The sequence below is a fragment of the Lactuca virosa genome, chromosome 9 (genome assembly GCF_052849685.1).
Source record: "Lactuca virosa cultivar CGN04683 chromosome 9, Lactuca_virosa_CGN04683_v6, whole genome shotgun sequence".
Classification (NCBI taxonomy): Eukaryota; Viridiplantae; Streptophyta; class Magnoliopsida; order Asterales; family Asteraceae; genus Lactuca; species Lactuca virosa.
Genome location: NC_136434.1, coordinates 202574093 through 202594223, shown reverse-complemented (window position 1 = coordinate 202594223; position 20131 = coordinate 202574093). Strand labels below are relative to the sequence as shown.

The 20131-nt window shown below is 36.9% G+C and overlaps 1 protein-coding gene across 1 annotated transcript; it reads right to left on the bottom strand.

Annotated features, from left to right (window-relative positions):
* Positions 1–303: 303 nt before the first annotated feature.
* LOC145140198 (uncharacterized) lies at positions 304–19221 on the bottom strand. Its single transcript, XM_079073767.1, has 5 exons — positions 19156–19221; positions 1048–1332; positions 873–945; positions 707–831; positions 304–546 (listed from the first exon to the last, which is right to left on the bottom strand). Exons 1-5 carry the CDS (start codon positions 19219–19221, stop codon positions 304–306), a joined length of 792 nt encoding a protein of 263 aa, XP_078929893.1.
* Positions 19222–20131: the final 910 nt, after the last annotated feature.

Here is a 20131-nt window from a genome sequence, read left to right as displayed (position 1 = left end):
ATACAACCTTTTGTTTTCTAGATATCCAACTGATGATGTTGGAACCATGATAGATAGCAAATCCATATTGATAGCGACTGTCATCTCTATCTGAAACCCATCATTCATTCGAGTAGACAATAACAGAAGTCTTTGTAGTTGGGGAGAAGTGTAGATAGTGAGTAATAGTGCCTCGTAGATACCGTAAGATGCGTTTGACAACCTGCCAATGAAGAGTGGTGGGAGCATGCATATATTGGCATACACGATTGACTGCAAATGAAATGTCAGGACGGGTAATATTTGCATATTGTAAAGAGCCAATCACTTGTCTGCAAATGAAGAGAGGTCTGCAACTCCCTTCAAGTTGTAAAATCTCTCATCATGGAGCAAAGAGTGATAATAGATATCAAGTTGACCATTAAGTTGCGCCCTTTCAGAATCGTCAAAATCATTTTTGTATATCTCGCCTAGCTTTAACAACTTTTCTTTATCAAAACTAGAAAATGAGTCACGATGACTCAAAGCTGTCATGTTCTCCATCAACTCCGTGCCAACTTCACTAATCTATCCCCAAATTCTTGAATTTTCATGTCCAAAATCATGTTAAAACTCAAAACTTCAAAATGATGTTGATTAGTCTTATTATTCCTACGTTTGCATGGGGTAACATAATATTCCGACATGTCCACAATTCTAATACTATGCTTTTTACAAAAGCACATACCTTCTTCCAAATTTGTGGAAACCCATCTTTTCTAAAAACTAGCAATGCTTTCTTTGTCCCTTTTACTAACGAAGCCGCTTCCAAAATATCTTGATCTTTTTTTTGAAGATGTTTTGATAAGGTATCTGTGAGGCATAGAATTTTCAACATCAAGTGTAAAAGAAACATGAAATCAAGTGTCTTGAAATATGACAAAATACCATTTGCTTGATTACGGTTAGATAAAGTAGCCCCCTCACCTATATATTTGAAAACATTAATAAAAAGAAAACTATAAGAAATAAAAATAGAAATAATATCGTATTAAAATTTAAAGGAATAAATATTTTATGATTTCTCACCTGAGCCATACTTAATTTGTTGTTGGAAAATACGGTATCGATGGCGGCTTTAAGAGTCAAAGAAGATGCATCCAACACGTGAACAACTCCAATAAATCTTTCCTTTACAATCCCAAGACTATCAGCATATCTCAAAAATATAGCCATTTGTTCTTTCTTGGAAACATCACTAAACCCACCAACTAATATAGTGAACACATCTTTACCAATTTCATCACAAATAGACTTGATTTTCTCTTTTGAAAAGCAATTGACAATATCTTTTTGAATCGTCGGAGAACTCGACTTTTCATTTTTGGAGCGTTTTCTAAAGTAACTTTAAAAATATTCTCATTATCTTCTCTAATCAAAGATAAGACTTCAATGAAAAGTCCTTTGTTATTAGACTTTTCCGTCTCAGAATGTCCACGAAATGGTAATGCTTTTTTCAATAAAAATCTACAACTACGGATTGTTGCACGTAATGGAATTTCATAATTACTTTTCTCAAGTTTCGTTTGCTTATGCAGGACTTCACCAATAGATTGTTTTTTTCTAAATAGCAAATCACACTTTTCTTGGGCCTTATGGTGATAACTTTGAATATTACCAATATGGTTTTCGGAATGAGCTTTTTTTAACTCCAATTGTCAAAGCCTTCGGTTATAAATGCATCTCTTCCACCTTGTTCTCCTACCATGTCTCCAAAAAAGTAGCAACAAAAACAATATGCCTTCTTATTTTTTATGTTATACTCCAACCATGGAAAATCAGTAAACCATTGCACAACAAAACGTCTTGGCTTATTACAAAATAAGGTATATTCAAAACTAGGCTCATTTGGTTGACAAGACTCTTTAATCAAATATGCTCTCCTTATTTCATCCCTTTGATTAGGATTATAAGATGTAATCTTTGGCTTATCCCCCAGGTCCGAAGGAAGATAATTCAAATCAAAAGATTGTGTCACTTTTGGTTTTTGAGTATGTTCATTAGATTGTGTTTCTTGTGGTTTTGGCATAGGTTGATTAGTTTGTGGAACTTGGTTACTTTCATTAGCCCTATTTTTTTGGAAGTTCCTTCACTATTGTTGTCTCCAACATCTAACTGTCTTTTGAAAAAAAAAATAGCAACCTACAATCAAAATATATAAACTATAAACTTGATTTCAAGTTTCAACAACAGTCAACAAATAACAACCTACAATCAAATTATCATTTATCAAGATATATCAACTATAAACTTGATTCCAAGTTTCAACAACAAATGAACAAATAGCAACCTACAATCAAAATATATCAACTATAACTTGATTTCAAGTTTCAACAACAAATCATCATTAAGTGTCAACCTTAAGTCCCAAATTTAACAAAGTTAATTGGTAATTTCTAATTTTTCAAACCTAATGAAAAAAAGTGGAATTTGAATTAACCTAAATACATAATAGGATTGGGTAACTTGTTTCATTGTGATGGAGGAGTCGAGGAAGAGAGGAGGTCGTCGGAATTGAGAAGTCTGATCACGGTAATTGTGAAGAAGATTCAAGGCCGCGATGAAGACATGACGTCGACGATAGGATAAGTTGATAAAACAGAATACAATTCGACAATTGAGAAGTCGACGATGGACGATCACAAAAGGATTAGGAGTATACATCCGATTTTTTTTCATTAAACTAATCAGGTTTAATACCTCTTTGTTTTAATAAACTAGTGGGCGTGGGCTTAAAAATTTTGGACCATTTGGGCTAGTTTGTATTTTGGACCATTTACAAATAACCTGAAATTTTTTAGGGTAGTCCAATTTTTTCCGATATAAAACCGCAACATAAAACGAATTTTTCCAAAAAAATAAACACTACTAAATTCTTTTTAGGGATACCCTGGGATCTATGATGGATCCACCTGTGTTTGAATATCGACTTTGAATATACATTTTCTTTAATAAAAAAAACTATACGTATATTATTTGTATGCATAATTTGATCCTTTGGGTTTTCAAAATGGCTATAATATATGTGGGTAAAATCTTTGTTCTAAATTTCAACATTTTGTTATGTGAATGACTATAAACAACTAGGGTAGACAAAATTGTACTACAGAAAACCAACCAACATGTTACCAACCGAACCAAGAAAGTTGGTAGCCAATATATTTGGTAGTCAGCATGTTTGGTTGGTAGTATCGTACCAATTAAGCAATGTTGGTACGGTAATGGTACAAATATTTGAATATCATGGTAATACCGTACCGACAAATATACGATTTCATCATATATATATATATATATATATATATATATATATATATATATATATATATATATATATATATATATATATATATATATATATATGACGAAATCGTATATTTTAACTGTTATATAAGTTATTTGGTCGCATTAGTCAATAGTTATTATCACGTTAAAGCACAAAACTATAGCGTTACTTCAATAGAATTCGTTTGCAAACTTAAATAACTAATTTATCTACTAAACATAAAAACTACTCAATATCTTTGTTTATTTTAAAGTTTACGATAGAAAATTAAAAGAAGTTGGTATATACCATTACCAATTTGTACCTGTCAAACTTGTTGGTAGCTAAATATATTGGTACCAAGTATACTTGGGACGGTACCGGTAACAATTTTTTAATATCAATTATAGTTGGTACGGTACACGGTTTAGAGAAAAATAAATTGGTACCGTACCAATTTCACCCCTATAAACAATTGATGATAACATTCACTTAACTCTATAAGTTTTATTATTATTATTATTATTATTAATTTATTTTTGTTGAGCGTGTATTGAATTAGATGGCAGTTAAATGTTTTTTTTTTTTGAAATTATATGTTAATTAATTTCACGATGAAGAATACAAAAGTTAAATATATGATAATGTTTTCTACTTAAATTAAATTTGAAATATTGTAAAAATATTTGATTCACTATATACTTTCATGAATTTACTTGAGTTCACATTTTTTTTAAAACAAATTATATTCAACGTTTGTTTAAAAAGATATTAATCCGATGATTATAATTTTGATTATTGAGTACAACAAGAATTAAATACATAAAATAATAATAATACGTTTTAACGACCTATCTAGAATTATCCAAGTAAATATGTTTTAAACTTTTAATGATTGAAAAAAGATTTAGTATATCAAAAGTTTAAGTTCAAATTTTATATTTAAATACCTATATGATATTTTATGCGCAACGTTGGGACAAAAATGTAAATAACCGAGGGGTGAGGTGTGAAAATCTAATTTAAGGGTCTCGTTATCATCGAGGATGGGACCCACACGACATTCACTTAGCAACACGTGTTTTTCGACTTTCTCCACTTCTCCTTTCCCACCCCCATAGTCATCACCTCTTTGTTTTTGCCCCAAATTTTACTTACTAATATTATTTTTTACCAATGGTTAAATATTAAAAATATTTACAATAAAAACAATTTTTGACAACTTTGTAAATGACAATCAATATCACATATATATGGCCACAACTAGTGATATACAATAGTAAAATTATATCAGAATTATTCTAAGAAACATATTTATTTTTATTATTCTTGATAAAAAAAAGTATAAAACTATAATGATTTATCACTTATCCAGATATGTTACTACTCTACTTTAGGTAACTTATATTCTAGGCAAAAACATCTTTTACATACAAATAGTATGTGACCTTATTGTCAAAACATCAGCATACATTAGATTCCATCATTAAAAAAAAAAGTTATGTTGCCTAAAATGGGCAAAAAGTACATTGCATATGTAAGAAGTAAAAAAGAAAGTTGTTTAGAGTAAAAATGGTTCATTAAGTTGTATATATTTTAACTCATCTGTTAACTTGTTGATAGTATCTGTTTTTTTAGTTTTGATAAGCCTAATAGATCATGGACTTATTGTGAACAAACAAAATTCACGTTTCACATAACATGCCCACATTATGTTATAGAATTAAGATAAATATGTAAAAGGAAAACGTTATTAGGTAGTGTTTGATGATGATTTTGGTATGTACTTTCCGTGTACATTTTTAAGGAATGCAAACCGAATAAAAACAGCATTTGATGATTTTTGTAACACTTGTGGATTTGAGGCTGTTTTGTACCTTATTGGATAATTTTCTTTAATTCTATTATAAATATGGAATTAATTGATATGTGGGTGTGCGTTATAACTTATAAGTAACGGATTTTGGCGGTGGCGTGCACCACTGTCTATTTGAAATAAGTAAAAATGTTAAAGAGAAATTTGACAAATTAGGAAAATCTTAAGGGTGGTAAATCGGACAATCGTGTCGTGTTTTTGTCTGACACCACACGACAATGTTTCATGTAACACGAACACCACACTGTATACGTAATATTTTCCCATGACATCCTCTCTCATTAATTCAAACATATATATTACAAATAAAGTGCATAAGGCCAAAGGGTTGGTCACTAAATAAGCTACACTATAACTACAACAAAATAATAATAAATATCTAATAGCTCCCAGCAGTTGGAACGGGAGAAAACATCGTGAACGTTCAAATTGGACCAGAAATCAAGGAATAACGCTGAATGAAGACTCTTAGTGAAGATGTATGCATATTGAGATTTGGATAGAACGCGAAGAACTCGAACATGACTGGTAGCAACTTTATCTCGAACAAAATGAAGGTCTATCTCAATATGTTTAGTTTGTTGATGTTGAACCGGGTTAGAAGACATGTATATTGTACTAACATTATAACAGTATAAAAGAGTAGCACGATGCGGAGAATAGTGTAGCTCAAGAAGTAAATTACGACATGAGGTTTCGGCAACTACGTTGGCAACCCCGCAATACTCAGCCTCGACACTGGAGCGTGAGATAGTATTTTGGCGTTTGGAGGACCAGGATAGAAGGTTATGACCAAGAAACACACAATAACCGGATGTGGAGCGCCTGGTAACGGGACAACCAACCCAGTCTTTCACAACTGGCAATTTAGCTAGGAAGTCATGTGCTCATGTAAACATGAACTATGATAATATTTGTAACTCTAACTCGATATCATGCACTATGTTCATTTTATGACAACAAATTCCATCAAGATTCATTAGTGAAGTTCAAAACTCTATACAAAGTACTTCAAATAGTCAAAAATGAGTTGAAAACCCTAAAAATCCTGGTTCAAGTTTATTATGGTCTAGGATTTTCTTATTGGGCCTAATGGGCCAATAAGCGTTCAATTCGAATACTTTGGGCCTAGAATCCTTAATTGGACTCTAAATGGACCCACATTCATAAAACTTAACACTTTAGGCCATGTGGACCTAAAATGGTCCATGTTAATCCTAATGGGCCGAGTTGGGCTACAACAACTTCAATCACCCAAATGGGCCATAAGCTCCATTTCTTTTACTCAATTGGGCCATAAACTACCTAATGGACTTACATTGGGTCATGAACTCTCCTAAAGGCCCAATGGGTCGAGAACCTTCATTATGGGCCTCATAATCTCGAACCAAATCAATGAAAGGCCCAAACCCCTCCATTCTTTTCCTTTCTCGGTTTTGTATAAAAAAAAGAATAAAAAGGATTGCATGGGAAAAGGTGGTGACACCTCATGTTTATTTAGAGGGTAACCAAGCTAATTACATGGCATACATCTAAGCAAAAACATTAGCCATCGTGTATTAACCACTAACCCCTCTCATCTTTCCTTCTTAACTTCGGCCAAGAAGCTCCACAAACACACACATTTCACTTTCAAACTCACTTAAAATTTCCTCTCAAGCTCAAAGAAATACTCTTTCATTCTCTTGCCCTTTTCGTAACCTTGGTGTGTGATTCCAAGAGCTCTTCAACAATCATCATCTATTTGGTAAGTTGTTATCATATTTAAGTCTTTGATTTTCATCCCTAAGCTAAGAACACTCCCTCACAAAGCTTCATTTCGTGATCATGTTTCATAGAAACATTCAAGTTTGAAAACTTCTTCAAGGAAGCAATCAAGGCCGAAAACACCTTCAAACCTCCTTTATCTCTTCATCAAAACCGATCCAAACCTCAAAGTGAGTTCATACCCCTTGTTTTCAGTTTTTACATGTTTTTGGGGGAGAATACAAGTGTTTATGTGATAGATCTAAGTATTATGCATGCTATGTGTGTTTTCTCTTGTGAAGATATGGCTATACATACTAGATCTCGAAAGTTATAGCAAAAATAGTTGAGATTGGTAAACTAAAACACTCTAAACAACATACTTTATGGATGAAAGTGTTAAACATGCATGCTTGTTGAATAAACTAACAAAAACCATGTTTAAGGACTATATTTGTCAAATAAACAAAAATGTTGGGACTTTTTATGACATATACGGTTTCCATGAAGGCAAAAAGAGTCATTATATTTCAAAAATGAACATGTTATTTTGGTATTAGAGGGACCATAAATGAAAATTTTCGCATAATGGGCCTTTAAATGGGCTTTACGGTTTTCTTGGGTCTAAAGTGAAAAATATTGATTTTGGTGGACCAAAATGTCATTATATGTAAACTTGAGTCTAAAATGAAAAACCCACGGTTGTTGGGCTAAAAATGATAATTAATTCAAAGTTGGGCCTAAAACGTTAATTTTATGGAAAATGGACCGAAAATGCCATTTTTATCCAATTAAGGGCCGAAAATGAAATTTTTATCAAATGAGGGCCGATAAGGTCATTTTTATCCAATTAAAGGTTGAAAATGTAAAATCCTTTAAAATGGGTTGAAAACATCAACATAAGTACTTTTGGGCCAAATTTGTCAATTACTAGATAAATGGGCCGAAAATACAAAGTTTTATAAATTAATGGGTTAAAATGTTATTTTTAACCAAAATGGGCCAAAAATGTCATTTATGAGAAATAAGTCCCTAAACATATATTTTAGGTCTTAAGGGACCTAAAGTGTAAGTTTTACTAGAATAAGTCCAAATTGTAAAGTTATGATGTAATGAATTAAGAATATCATGATAATAAAATATTGGACTATTTACATTATTTTCGGTAAACACATCAACTAAAACGAATCATGTCATAACAAACAAACAGAAATACAACAAAGGTACAACTATTGGGCCTCATACTCACTAAACATGCTTATTGGACCTTCGTGATCCATTTTCATGTTTATTGGGCCCAATTCATCCTTTACATGTCTATTGGGGCTTAGTGACCCAATTACATGCTTAATGGGTCGAAATCATCTTTTACATGTTTATTGGGCCTTGGTGGTCCATTTACATGCCAATTGGGCCTGGACTATTCATTATATGCTTAATGGGCCTCAAGTGTCCTTTTGCATACTTAACGAGCCTGGAAATAACTTACATGCCTAATGGGCCACAGTTGTCCTTTTCCATGTTGGTTGGGCTTGGTCTATTCATATTAATACTTAATTGGTATGTGCAAAAATCTAAATTCATATACATCTTATATCGTGCAATTCGAATAATCATGTATTAACAATTGGGATCTAGTGAGACATGTCGGTTGACACCACTGAGTGTATGATCGTAGCCTGTAGTTATAACTAGAGTCTCCTGGAGGGAGAGCGAGAGTTTGTGTATAGATCTATACGGGGGTGACTCCCCCACACCTGAGTTGTTCGCTACAGTTAGACTAGGCCAGTCTAGGGTGACAACCTCATTCTTTATCAAACCGGCGTTTGGAAAATGCCAAGACAGGCGAAATAGCCATTATCAAGCATGGTTATAACGACTCACATAGAGATCATTATCATCATAACATTACGGAAATCAGAGTATTAATCACGTCCATACAAATCATACATATATCAATACATGGTCTTAGGGTTTAAGACCACAACACATTTATAATCAGAAAATATCGGATTTTCTGGGGAATTACTATTATTCAACTACATTCTACTTACAACAGAAAGAATACAAAGGATTTCTGGGTTGCATACCTATACATATTTTACAATGGAATTCACGCATGCATTTATACTCGACTATTACATCATTTTTCAGACTATTTACAGAAAATATCAGATTTTCTGGGTTTTACAAATAATACAAAATCTTTCATTGAAACATGCTTATGATCTCACCAACATCATATATGTTGACCGTTTTCAAAATAACTTGTATTCTCAGGAAACCATTAATCGGGGAATCTTCAAGTGTAGGGATTTATTTTTGTGTAGTGTCAATCACCATACAATTAATATTTTGGGATATGTAATCTAAGACAATATACTTGATGTGAACAATACCAGTTGTATTATGTAATATTTGGTGATGATTGTGTTATGTTTCATGTATATTCATTGTGATGATATTTCAATTGATAGTCACACGAGCCCTCGGACGTTTTCGCCGTCTGGTTCGAGGGTGTGACACAGTTAGCATATGAGTAAGCAATAATATCGCGAGAAGGAGATCTTTATATCTAAAGGCCGTGAGTAGTGGTGCCATGAATGTATCGTAAAAAGCGTTTCAGAGCAGTAAAACGAGGCTCATGTGGATCGTGCATATAGAGGCGTACCTATTAAACAACATAAGTGATGTCCGGACGAGTAAATGTGAGATACTGAAGAGTACCAACCAGACTACGATATAAAGCTGGATCATCAACGGGAGGCCCAGACCCATCAAACTTAACAGATAAGTCAGCAATAGTGGATGTCGGTTTGCAGTTAGCCATGGAGTGACAATCAAGAATGTCATTGGCATATTTTTGTTAAGACAAAAACAATCCGTCAGCAATGCACTTAGCAGAAATACCCAGAAAATAATAAAGATCGCCAAGGTCTGTCATGTCAAATTCAGACCCGAGAAATGAAGTGATAGTGGTGAGAAGTGAGGAAGATGAACCCGTAATAGTAATAATATCATCCATATATAATAACAAGTAATCTATATGAGCACCCTGTCTATAAATAAATAGTGAAGAATCACACTTGGTGTTAGTAAAACCAAGTCGAGTAATAAACATAGCAAAGCGCTAAAACCATGCTCGAGGCGCTTGTTTTAGCCCATATAAAGATCTATAAAGAAGACAGACATGATCAGGTTTGTTAGTATCACGAAAACCTGGTGGCTGGTGCATAAAAACTGTCTCATGTATGTGACCATGAAGAAAAACATTCTTCACATCAAGCTGTCGGATAGACCAATGGTGTGTGACAACAATGCTCAGACATAGCGAATAGAAGCAGGTTTTACCATAGGACTAAAAGTCACATCATAATCAATGCCAGGTCTCTGGCTACAACCATTTGCAACGAGACGAGCTTTGTATCGAGACAACGTACCATCCGCATTAAGTTTTTTTTAATAACCAAATGCAGTTAATAATATCAGGGCGTTGTAGACGTGGTACGAGAACCCATGTGTTGTTATTTAATAAAAGCATAATATTCCTATTTCATAGATTTTATCCAGTTAGGAACTTTAAATGCCTGTAAATAAGTGTGAAGAATAGGAGAAGTGGAATCAACATGGATATTTAGTTTTTTACGTGGTTTTTTCTAATACCACGTTTGAGACAGGTGACCATAAGATGAGGAGTGTAAGGGGTGGCAGGCATATGGGAAGTCGGAACAGCCGTGATGGTAGGTTCATCAACTGATGTAGTCGTAGGAGAGGAGGGCTCGAGAGGAGACACCTCCTCAAGATTGGAAGTAGAAGACACAACGGCGAGAGTTTGTTGATCCTCTAAAAGAGGTGACACATCAATGATAGGAGAATCCTAGGTGATGGGAGAAACCGAGGAAGGAGAGTCAAAGTAGGAGGACTCACATGATCTAAAAACAAATAGGAAGGAGCATCGGCGGGAGACATAGACCCGAAGGGAAAAACGGTTACGTAAAAAACGCCTCTCGTAACTCGTATGCGGACTTTAGTAACTCAAAAATTGAGTTTTATTGGGTATGGGTGCCACCACATAGAAACATCTTCATTTTTAACCCACAATCTTTCATTGCCTTCTTGAACTTACTTATTATTTATGGAGACATTCTAATATACCGTACCACATTTTGGACACACTCGACGTGATACTTTTGGTATTTAATTCATCCCTTACTATAAGGTTTAAAATGTGGGCCATACTCTCTAAGAAACTCATTTTGAAGCAGTTATAAGAGATAATTATGAATTAATTGGTTCACCTAAGGTTGTGAAGGTAAGAGTATAAGCACATGCAGACACATATATATGTAGGAGAAGAAAATTGAGTTTTTAATCCGAAATGCAAGGTCCGGAATGTGTCTCTGGAATACGATCTCCATAACGAATACCGCCACTTCGGAATGCTATGTTCCAGAGCATGTGGTCATTTTACCAAAAAAAATGTTGGTTATTTTTATTAAAATGGTCGTTTATAAGGATTAGATTACTCAATTTCCCATAACTTAATTGTTCACTTACATCTTATTGTTTTGTCAATAGAATTAAAAGTCATATAAATTCCAAATGTGTATATATAGTAAAATTGTATTTATATGTATCACACTAAAATACAAACATTGCATCCTCACGTGTTTCTTAAATGTGCATTATTAGTCTTACCACGATTAGGCTCATCTACTTTATTGCTATAAGGAAGGTTTAATGTAGGTCTCTTTGATTCCTAATGAGGTTGAATTTTAAGTGACATTTATTGCTCGCCACCCTCACTGCATTCTTGCGTTTGAAGTAGAGTTACCGAAAGGGTTTGATAGGAAAATTGTGCAAAGTTAAAAATATTAATTTTATTAGTAATAGAACAAAATTCCGTTTTATAATAATAATGTGAATCTTATGCTTCCCATGGAAATTACGCCTTGTGGTATATTCTTTTTGACGTAAGCGTATGTGGTTTACCGGCTCGTCAAGAGAAGAATATAGTCAAATAAAGGTATATGTTGATCGCGATTCTCAAGCGTTACTTGAGTCAAATCTAATTGTAACTTCGCATGGTCGATTCACCATTTGGAGTCCTGATCCTTGGCTAATCCCATCATGATTGCTAAAGAGCATTAGAAGAGATTAACATGTTATTGGCACTAGTCAATAAATCTCGTCTACTAGGAATCTCATAGAGATTGAGATCGAAAATAGTTTGTCCACCTAAATAACTTCATTGTGTAATTTTCGGCTAATCCACTTTACATTGTGAAGCCAAATATGGACCCTAACCTTTTGTTTAATAATTTGATATTGGGTAATTATATTAAAGGGATGTCTTGATCAGGCTAATTGTGTTTCTTTTTCTTAAATAGATGACTCCTAGTTCGGGTTCCACTCCTCCTCCCGCATCAACCTCTTCATTAAACTTCTCATTACTCCAACTCCTCCCGCGATATAAGCTCACGGGTCCAAAGTACCTTGATTGGATTCGTAACCTGAGGATCACTCTATGTACGAAAATAAGGAGTATGTTTTGGGCGAGTATCTAGAAGAGGACCTTCCTGACGATGCTATTGAAGATGAAGCATCCAAACATGAAAAACATTGTTATCACTCTATTGAGGTCTCATGTCTGATGTTGGAGGCATGTCTTCTGAACTCCAAAAGAGTTGTGAGAATCTTGGGCATACGAAATGAACGAGCAACTCAAAGATATGTTTCAAGATCAAGCTCGAACTAAGGGATTCAAGGTGATGCAATCAGTTATAGGTTGCAAGCAATAGGAAAATGGTTATGTGAGTACCCAGGTGCTAAAACTAAAAGGGTACTTTGACTGACTTGAACATCTTAGCTTCCCATTTACTCAAGTGTTGGCTATTGATGTCATTCTTAACTCTTTGACAAGTGCATACAAGAAGTTGACCATGAACTACTATATGAATGGTTTAGAGAAGAGTATCATGGAACTACATAGGATGCTCAAGAAAGCTAATGAAAGCATTTTTCCACCTAGGAAAACAAGTTCAACCACTCCTGTTATGGCTATTAAGGAAGGTGGTGTCAAGAGAAAAAGGTCCTGTCACATCCGTAAAATTCATAAAAATTTCAAACTTTTTAAAACATCCAAAAACCACAATTTATTACAAATTGTTTTCAAAATAGTTCAAACATCAGAGTATCCCAAAAATCATAACAAAATGTGAGGAGGTGCACGATCAAGCCTTCGCCTTCCCGCGATCATCTGATGTACCTGAAACAAAATCCACAACTGTAAGCCAGAAGCTTAGTGAGTTCCCCCAAAGTACCAACACACATGGAATAACACATATCACAAACAGCATACTACGGGTCCAATCAACCATCGGGGTGGAATACCCCAGGCCCCTCAACCATGGGGTTGGAATGCCAACATACTATGGGTCCAATCAACCATCGAGTTGTAATGCCAACATACTATGAGTCCAATCATCCTCGGGATGGAATACTCTGGGCCCTCAACCATCGGGTTGGAATGCCAACATACTATGGGTCCAATCAACCATCGAGTTGGAATACCCCAGGCACCTCAACCATCGGGTTGGAATGCCAACATACTATGGGTCCAATCAACCATCGGGTTGGAATACCCCGGCCTGTTGGCTTACGCACAAAGCAGTGAAGCCTCAGCCACTAATCAAAATGTTCACATATAACAGATAATCATATAACGGTCTACAACCAGTCAAACAGATCTAACAGATTACTAAGCATAGCAACATCGTATCTACCAGGATACAGATCATGCCAGCATATCAACATCCTATCTACCAGGATACCTATCTAACAGATCATAACAGTACTCGATCATATGACAAATCAGGATAACAATCCAAAGGACCGGCCTTGGTACCTTAGACCCTGTTAGTATAGTGAGGAAAACTCACCTCACAAGCAACACTGAATGATAAGGTTAAACTCTCAAGACACAACTCCGAACTCAACTGCGTACAACCACCATGTGATCAACTCCATTAAAATCCCGAAATACCCAAAATACCCTCAAGGTCAAACTTGGTCAACCATGGTCAAGTCAAAGTCAACAGTCCAGGTCAATAGTCCATGTTGACCCAACTCATCGAGTGCATCTACTGACTCGTCGAGTTCCTTCATATCTCAGAAAATCGTTAAAAGCTCAAGACAACTTGTCGAGTTACCAGAGCAACTCGTCGAGTTCTTCAGCATTCAGAAAGCGGGAAAATTCGATTCAAATCGTCGAGTTGGCTAAGCAACTCGTCGAGTTGTCCTAGTCTTAATACATTCAGTCGCTTTCCAAGCGAGTATAATGCCTCCAAACTATAGATCTGGTCTCCTAGGGTTGAGATACCACGTAAAGCTGCAAGCTTTACGTCCATGCATGGCATCAAGGGGCTAAAACACTAAAATCGAGCTTATTAAGGGACTTAGAGCATGAAGGAGGGCCAAGACTTGATAAAGTGGGCGTCTTTAAGTCCATGGAGGCCATGAGATGTCCAGATCTGAAGTCATAGCTTCATAACATGCTCAAATCCCAAAATGGGCTAATAATGGCCATAAACTTTCAAATGAAGAGATCTAGCAAAGGGATGGTCAAAGTATCGACTTTATACCTTAGAATGATTGCAACAACAATGGAAATCCTGGATCTAAAGCTTCTCCCTTCAACTTTGCACCACCAACTTCAAGCTCCTTCAAGAAAAGCACTAAAGAATACTCTTTAAGCTCTCACACACTCAAAATGGGGAAGTAGGCATAATTAGGGTTTTCTCTGGACTGAGGGGACGGTGAGGGAGGCTAACAATGGGTTATAAGGTCTTTAAATAGGGTGCAAAACCCTGAAATTTAGAGTTTCATGTTCAGCCCTCAACTCATCGAGTTGGGGCCTTCCAAAGGATTATATGATCACTTATCTAAAATGGCGTGTCACGGTTCGACAGAGGCTTTTAAGAGCTACGATTGCTAGTCGGAGTTTTAGGCCATACTTGCAGCTATAGTTATTAGACTTATCCAAGTGGGAGACTGTTCGATAAGGTGTCTAAGTCCATAACTATAATTGGTATGTACTTGACCCGAGAGTAGCATGGTTCATTTGGGTTGCATGGCACCAGAACAATCTGAAGGATGGACATTTGAGAAGTGGTTATTTATGATTTATTAATATATTATAAGTTCTAATATATTAATATGAAATCATATTATTTAATTAGTATTGATCAAGAATTAATTTGGAATTAGTTTAGTGATCAAAAGAGACTAATTAAATATATGGGGATTGATTGTGTAAATCATTGATTCTTATAATGTGGGCCAATGATCCATAATTCTTTAGGTTGGGCTAATCAATGTGACAACCCATAGATAATCCATGGAGGTTTAAACCCATGGATCCTAAGGAATATGGAAGGTCATGAACATTAGGGTTTACATGGTGTAACCCTAGTTTTGCCACACTATATAAGAAGACCCTAAGCTCCTAAAATCGGCACCTAAGTAGTCTTTGGAAGAGCTATAGCCGAATTTGGTGCAAGACATTCTCTTTCAAGTCCTCCATTGTTGGTAGTGTTGTGCGAAGCATTTGAGGCATCACATTTGGGGTGCTAGGCTCTTAAAGGTCCAAGGAATCAAGCTACAAGAAAAGTTATGTCATCTAACTAGTTTTGTTATACAAGTACCCATGTTTTGTATGCTAGTTAGGATAATGCTTTGGAAAATCAAATTGCAGGTATAATTAAAGAGAACATAGATCCAAAGCATTTAGGGTTGTATGTGCACCTTAAGGTTGTTAGGATGCTCAAAACCCTTCACTTCTAACTTGTCAAGTAGACCTTAAAGATACGCGGCCATTTAAAACTCTACACGACGAGTTGGAGCCTCCCAACTCGTCGAGTTGCCCTGAAAATGAGTATATATTAAGCTTTAAATTCATACCTGGGAATCAGGGTGTTACAGGTCCTCTCATCCTAATTATAAGGGAAAAGGGAAAGAGAAATTGGGTGCTCCCAATTCTAAACCTAAAAAGGACGCGTCTGACATACCACCAATGAATGACCCTAAAGAAGCCATTTGATACTAATGCCAAGAGAAGGGCCTTTGGAAACGTAGTTGTCCTAATTATGTGGAGGATCTTAAGAAGAATAAGGCCAAGGGTATTGGCACTTCAGGTATGTTTACAATTGAATTACATTCGACTTCGACTTCTAACTATTGGATACTTGACACATTATGTGGAACCCACATTTGTTCTGATGTGCAGGGACTAAAGCGAAGTAGGAAGCTAAGGCATGTGGAGCTTGATTTGATCATGGGGAACAAGAGCAGGGTAGTTGTTACCAATATTGGAGATTATGAGCTTTCATTATATTCTATTTTTTCAATTAGCTTAGCAGATTGTTGCTATTAGCATTACATGGCAAGAAGCATCATTTCATTTTATGCATTGTGGCGTGAAGGTTTTGCTTTTGGATTTGATAATAATAATGCTAGTTTTTTGGTTTACAAAGATAATAATCTTTATTTAAAAGAAAATCCTTGAAATGGCATATATGAATCTGTGATTGGTGTAAGTAAAAACGACAACTTAATCTTAAATGTGAGTTCGTCTAGTTTGGATAAATCATGTCTATGGCATTGTCGCCTTGGCCATATAAACAAGAAGAGAACCGCGAAGCTCCACTCATATGTAATCTTGGAACCATACAACCTAGAGTTCAATAGAGATTACAAATCTTGTTTACTTGGAAAAATGACAAAGTCTCATTTAACAGACAACTTTGAAAGAGGGACAGATCTGTTGGACATCATCCACTCGGATGTATGTGGTCTGTTCAAACACATCACTAAACATGGTGAAAGATACTTTTTCAGATTTACTATTCAGTAGATATGGGTATGTTTATCTAATTAAACATAAGTCCGATACATTTGAAGTATTCAAGAAGTTCTATAGATAAGTAGAGAACCAGTTGGGCAAGAAAATCAAGATACTTTGTTCTAATTGGGGTGGAGAGTATCTCAGTGATGAATTCTAGGATCATCTTAGAAATTTTGGGATAGTCTCACAGCTAGCTCCACCAAGAACACCACAACATGATGGTATGTCTGAGAGGAGAAATTGAAACGTGTTAGATGATGATATATGGTCCATTGGCATAGCCTAGACTGCTCTAGCGCGCCAGCCTGGCCTGGTGCGCTCCTGCCAGCCTTGCCTGGTGTTCCCTTACGAGCCTTGTTGGGGACTCCCTTGTCAGCCCTGCTGGGGACTCTCCTACCGGCTCGGCCAGGCGCTCCCTCGCCTGGCACTCCCTTGTCACCCTCTTCTGGTGCGCGCCCGCCAGCCTTGCCTGGGGCGCACCCGCCAGCCCCGCCCGGCGCCTCCGGGCGGCCTTGCCCAGCTCCTTGCTAGTTGGGCCTGGATTGGGCTAGCCCAAAGCCTAACCTAATTTCCCTTGACCTAATTGCCCCCTATATAATGAATAGTATCTCCTCCATGGAGGGGGACCTTCCCCTTGGCTCAGCCGCCGCCCTATACTCCGGCCGGGTGGCTCAGCCGCCACCCGCCGCCGTCAGCCACCATACACCACCACTAGCACCAAGATGGTTCTCTCCAGCTATGGAGGACCATCTCAGATCTTCTAGCTGATCTAACTTGACCGTCGGAGCCCGCTCCCGGGGCACAGTCCCTGGGTCGGCTCTAACGCGTCTCTCTGATTGTGACTAGCAGATCTCCGCCGCAGCAGAAGACCAGAAGAGCCGCCGGAGGTCGATGTCGCATCATTTGACGCCATCCCGGACTTGAACAAGCAGCCATCACCTTTTTCTTCCTAGATCTGTTCAGATCTGTTGAGTTCCACATCAGGTTTTCTCAGATCTGTCCATTCTCATCCCTCATTTGATCAGATCTATTCAGATCTGATTAGCTATCTTTTAGAACTCTTGATCTGATGTGTTTTCATTCAGATCCATAGATCTACTTCGTTTTTAGCTCAGATCTCCTGATCTACTTAGTGTTTTTGTTCAGATCTATGGATTTGCTTTGTTTCTTAGACCAGATCTTTGGATCTGTTCTAGTTTTGGTTCATTCAAAGATTTTTCGAGTTTGCGAAGGCATTTCAGATCAGTTTCGTTTTTCTTTTCAATGACCCATTCAGTAAGTTGGGGAGAAAGGAAATTTTTACAAGTTTATCCTTTTATCAAGTTCATATTATTAGAAAATCGTTTTTCAGTTAAGATTTTTTGTGTATAACCTTACTCCCAGCAACATTTTTTTGTAAACAAAGCTGGGATGCTTGTACATTTCAAAAAATCGAGTTCTTACTCACTTTTGTTCATATTTCTGGTGTTTTCCGTTACAAGCTTAAAGAAGGAAAACGAAATTTTTTACAGATCTGCCCTTGCTCACATCTTGATACTGTTGAGCAAGCTGAAGAAGAAAAGAAAGTTTTTGAGAGAAAAAAAGAGATTCATTTTTGTTTATGTTTTGGTGTCTTTCCAGAAAGTTGAGTAGAAAAGAAAATTTTATGAGTTTTTATCCAATCTCAGTCATTTTCTGTGAGCATCTTCACTCCTACTGCAACAACAATTTGTGCACACAGCCATATGGCTTGTACATTTTACAAAACCTTCAAAAAAAGGGGGGGGGAGGAGAAGCTTTAATTGGGTCTTAACCCACTTTCAGTCAATGTATTCTTCAGTAATGAGTTTATATGTACAAGTTTGTTTAAGTTGTACATTCAAAAACGTCTAAGTTAACACTGATAAAAGTTGCATTTCACATCAGTGTACCATTTTAGTTAATGGTTTTCAAAAAATATATGCATATAAAAAGTAAATATACATGTACAATATAAAATTTTTACAACTCTCATTTACACTACTTGCTGTCACCATCTCGAAAAATAATAACAAAAAAAGAAGGGGAAAGGGTGCATAGTACACCAAACAAATGACAACTTTCAATAGTCAAAAACAAAGCTGGATCCATCTTATCCAATCTCCTATGTACAGAAAAGACAAAACCTAAGGTCAGGGCCCACCAGGTCTACCGAGCACCTTCAGCGGGACCACCTTGGCCAATTCTTAATGCAAAGCCAAAAAACCACAGCTGGCCTCCACGTGATGCTATTCTTCAGAGGCGTACGGGCCCCACTCAGTCAAAGGAGCTGGCAGAAAAGTCAAAAGGTGGGTCCGCATGGTCACCTCTTCTTTGACACACCAGAACCTGATCACTACCGCTGACCACCTGTCGACGGTCGGAAACAACAGCAGCTCCAGCGCAAAACGCCATCATCGCTGGCCCGAGTCACCAACAGTCGAACACCTTCGCCGGCGTATACGTCCAGCTCATGTACGGACCTTCAACCGCCTACCCAGTAAACCAGCGCCATTGGCAGAGTCGCTGCTCCGATCTACTCACCATGCCTCTCTCCAACGACGAACCCCAGACCACCGGAACTCAAGAAAAATCGATCGTCGGCCTCCTGTGTTCGCGCAATCGCTGCCGGTGAAAACTGCACCTCGAATCTCCATCTGCGGGTGACAAATTCCAACACCGATCGCAACCCCTCGTAACCTCCCGACACCGCCGGACCACCCGCTAATCCCAGTCGCCAGCTATTGTACTCCCACCGTGGTGAACTCCAAACCCATCGGACGAATCAGCGCCGGTCGCCATCACCGCTGCAACCCCTTCCCTCCGATCTTCCTTCATAGAGCCATCGCCACCAGCAGACCAGTCGTCGATCTCACCATCACCTGTAGTCAGTCGGCGCCACTACTCCGATGAGGCGGTTCCAATAACAACCGTCACTTCACAGTCGCTATCGCCAGTCATTTTTATCTCCATCAATGGCCGTCATCATCAGGGGGAGAAGGGGATAATACGCCTAATTGCCAACGTCTTTCGTTTATGTTGATCGAGATATAAGAACAATGTGGGCTAGATAACCTTTTTCTTCCTCATTAGCCCAAGTTGATAAAAGAAAGGTGGGCCCGCATATTGAAAATGTTGCCTTGCTAGTACGAAACCGTGTATACAAACACGTATACAGGCAAAGAAGAATTAAAGAAAATGACTTAGGCCTGATTCATTTCTCACAAACTCACACATGAAAAAGTAGAAAAAAAAAAGAAAAAAAAAGAAGAAGAAGGAAGTTATATATGGGTTGTAAGTTCTTTGGGCTATCATTCCTGTAAAT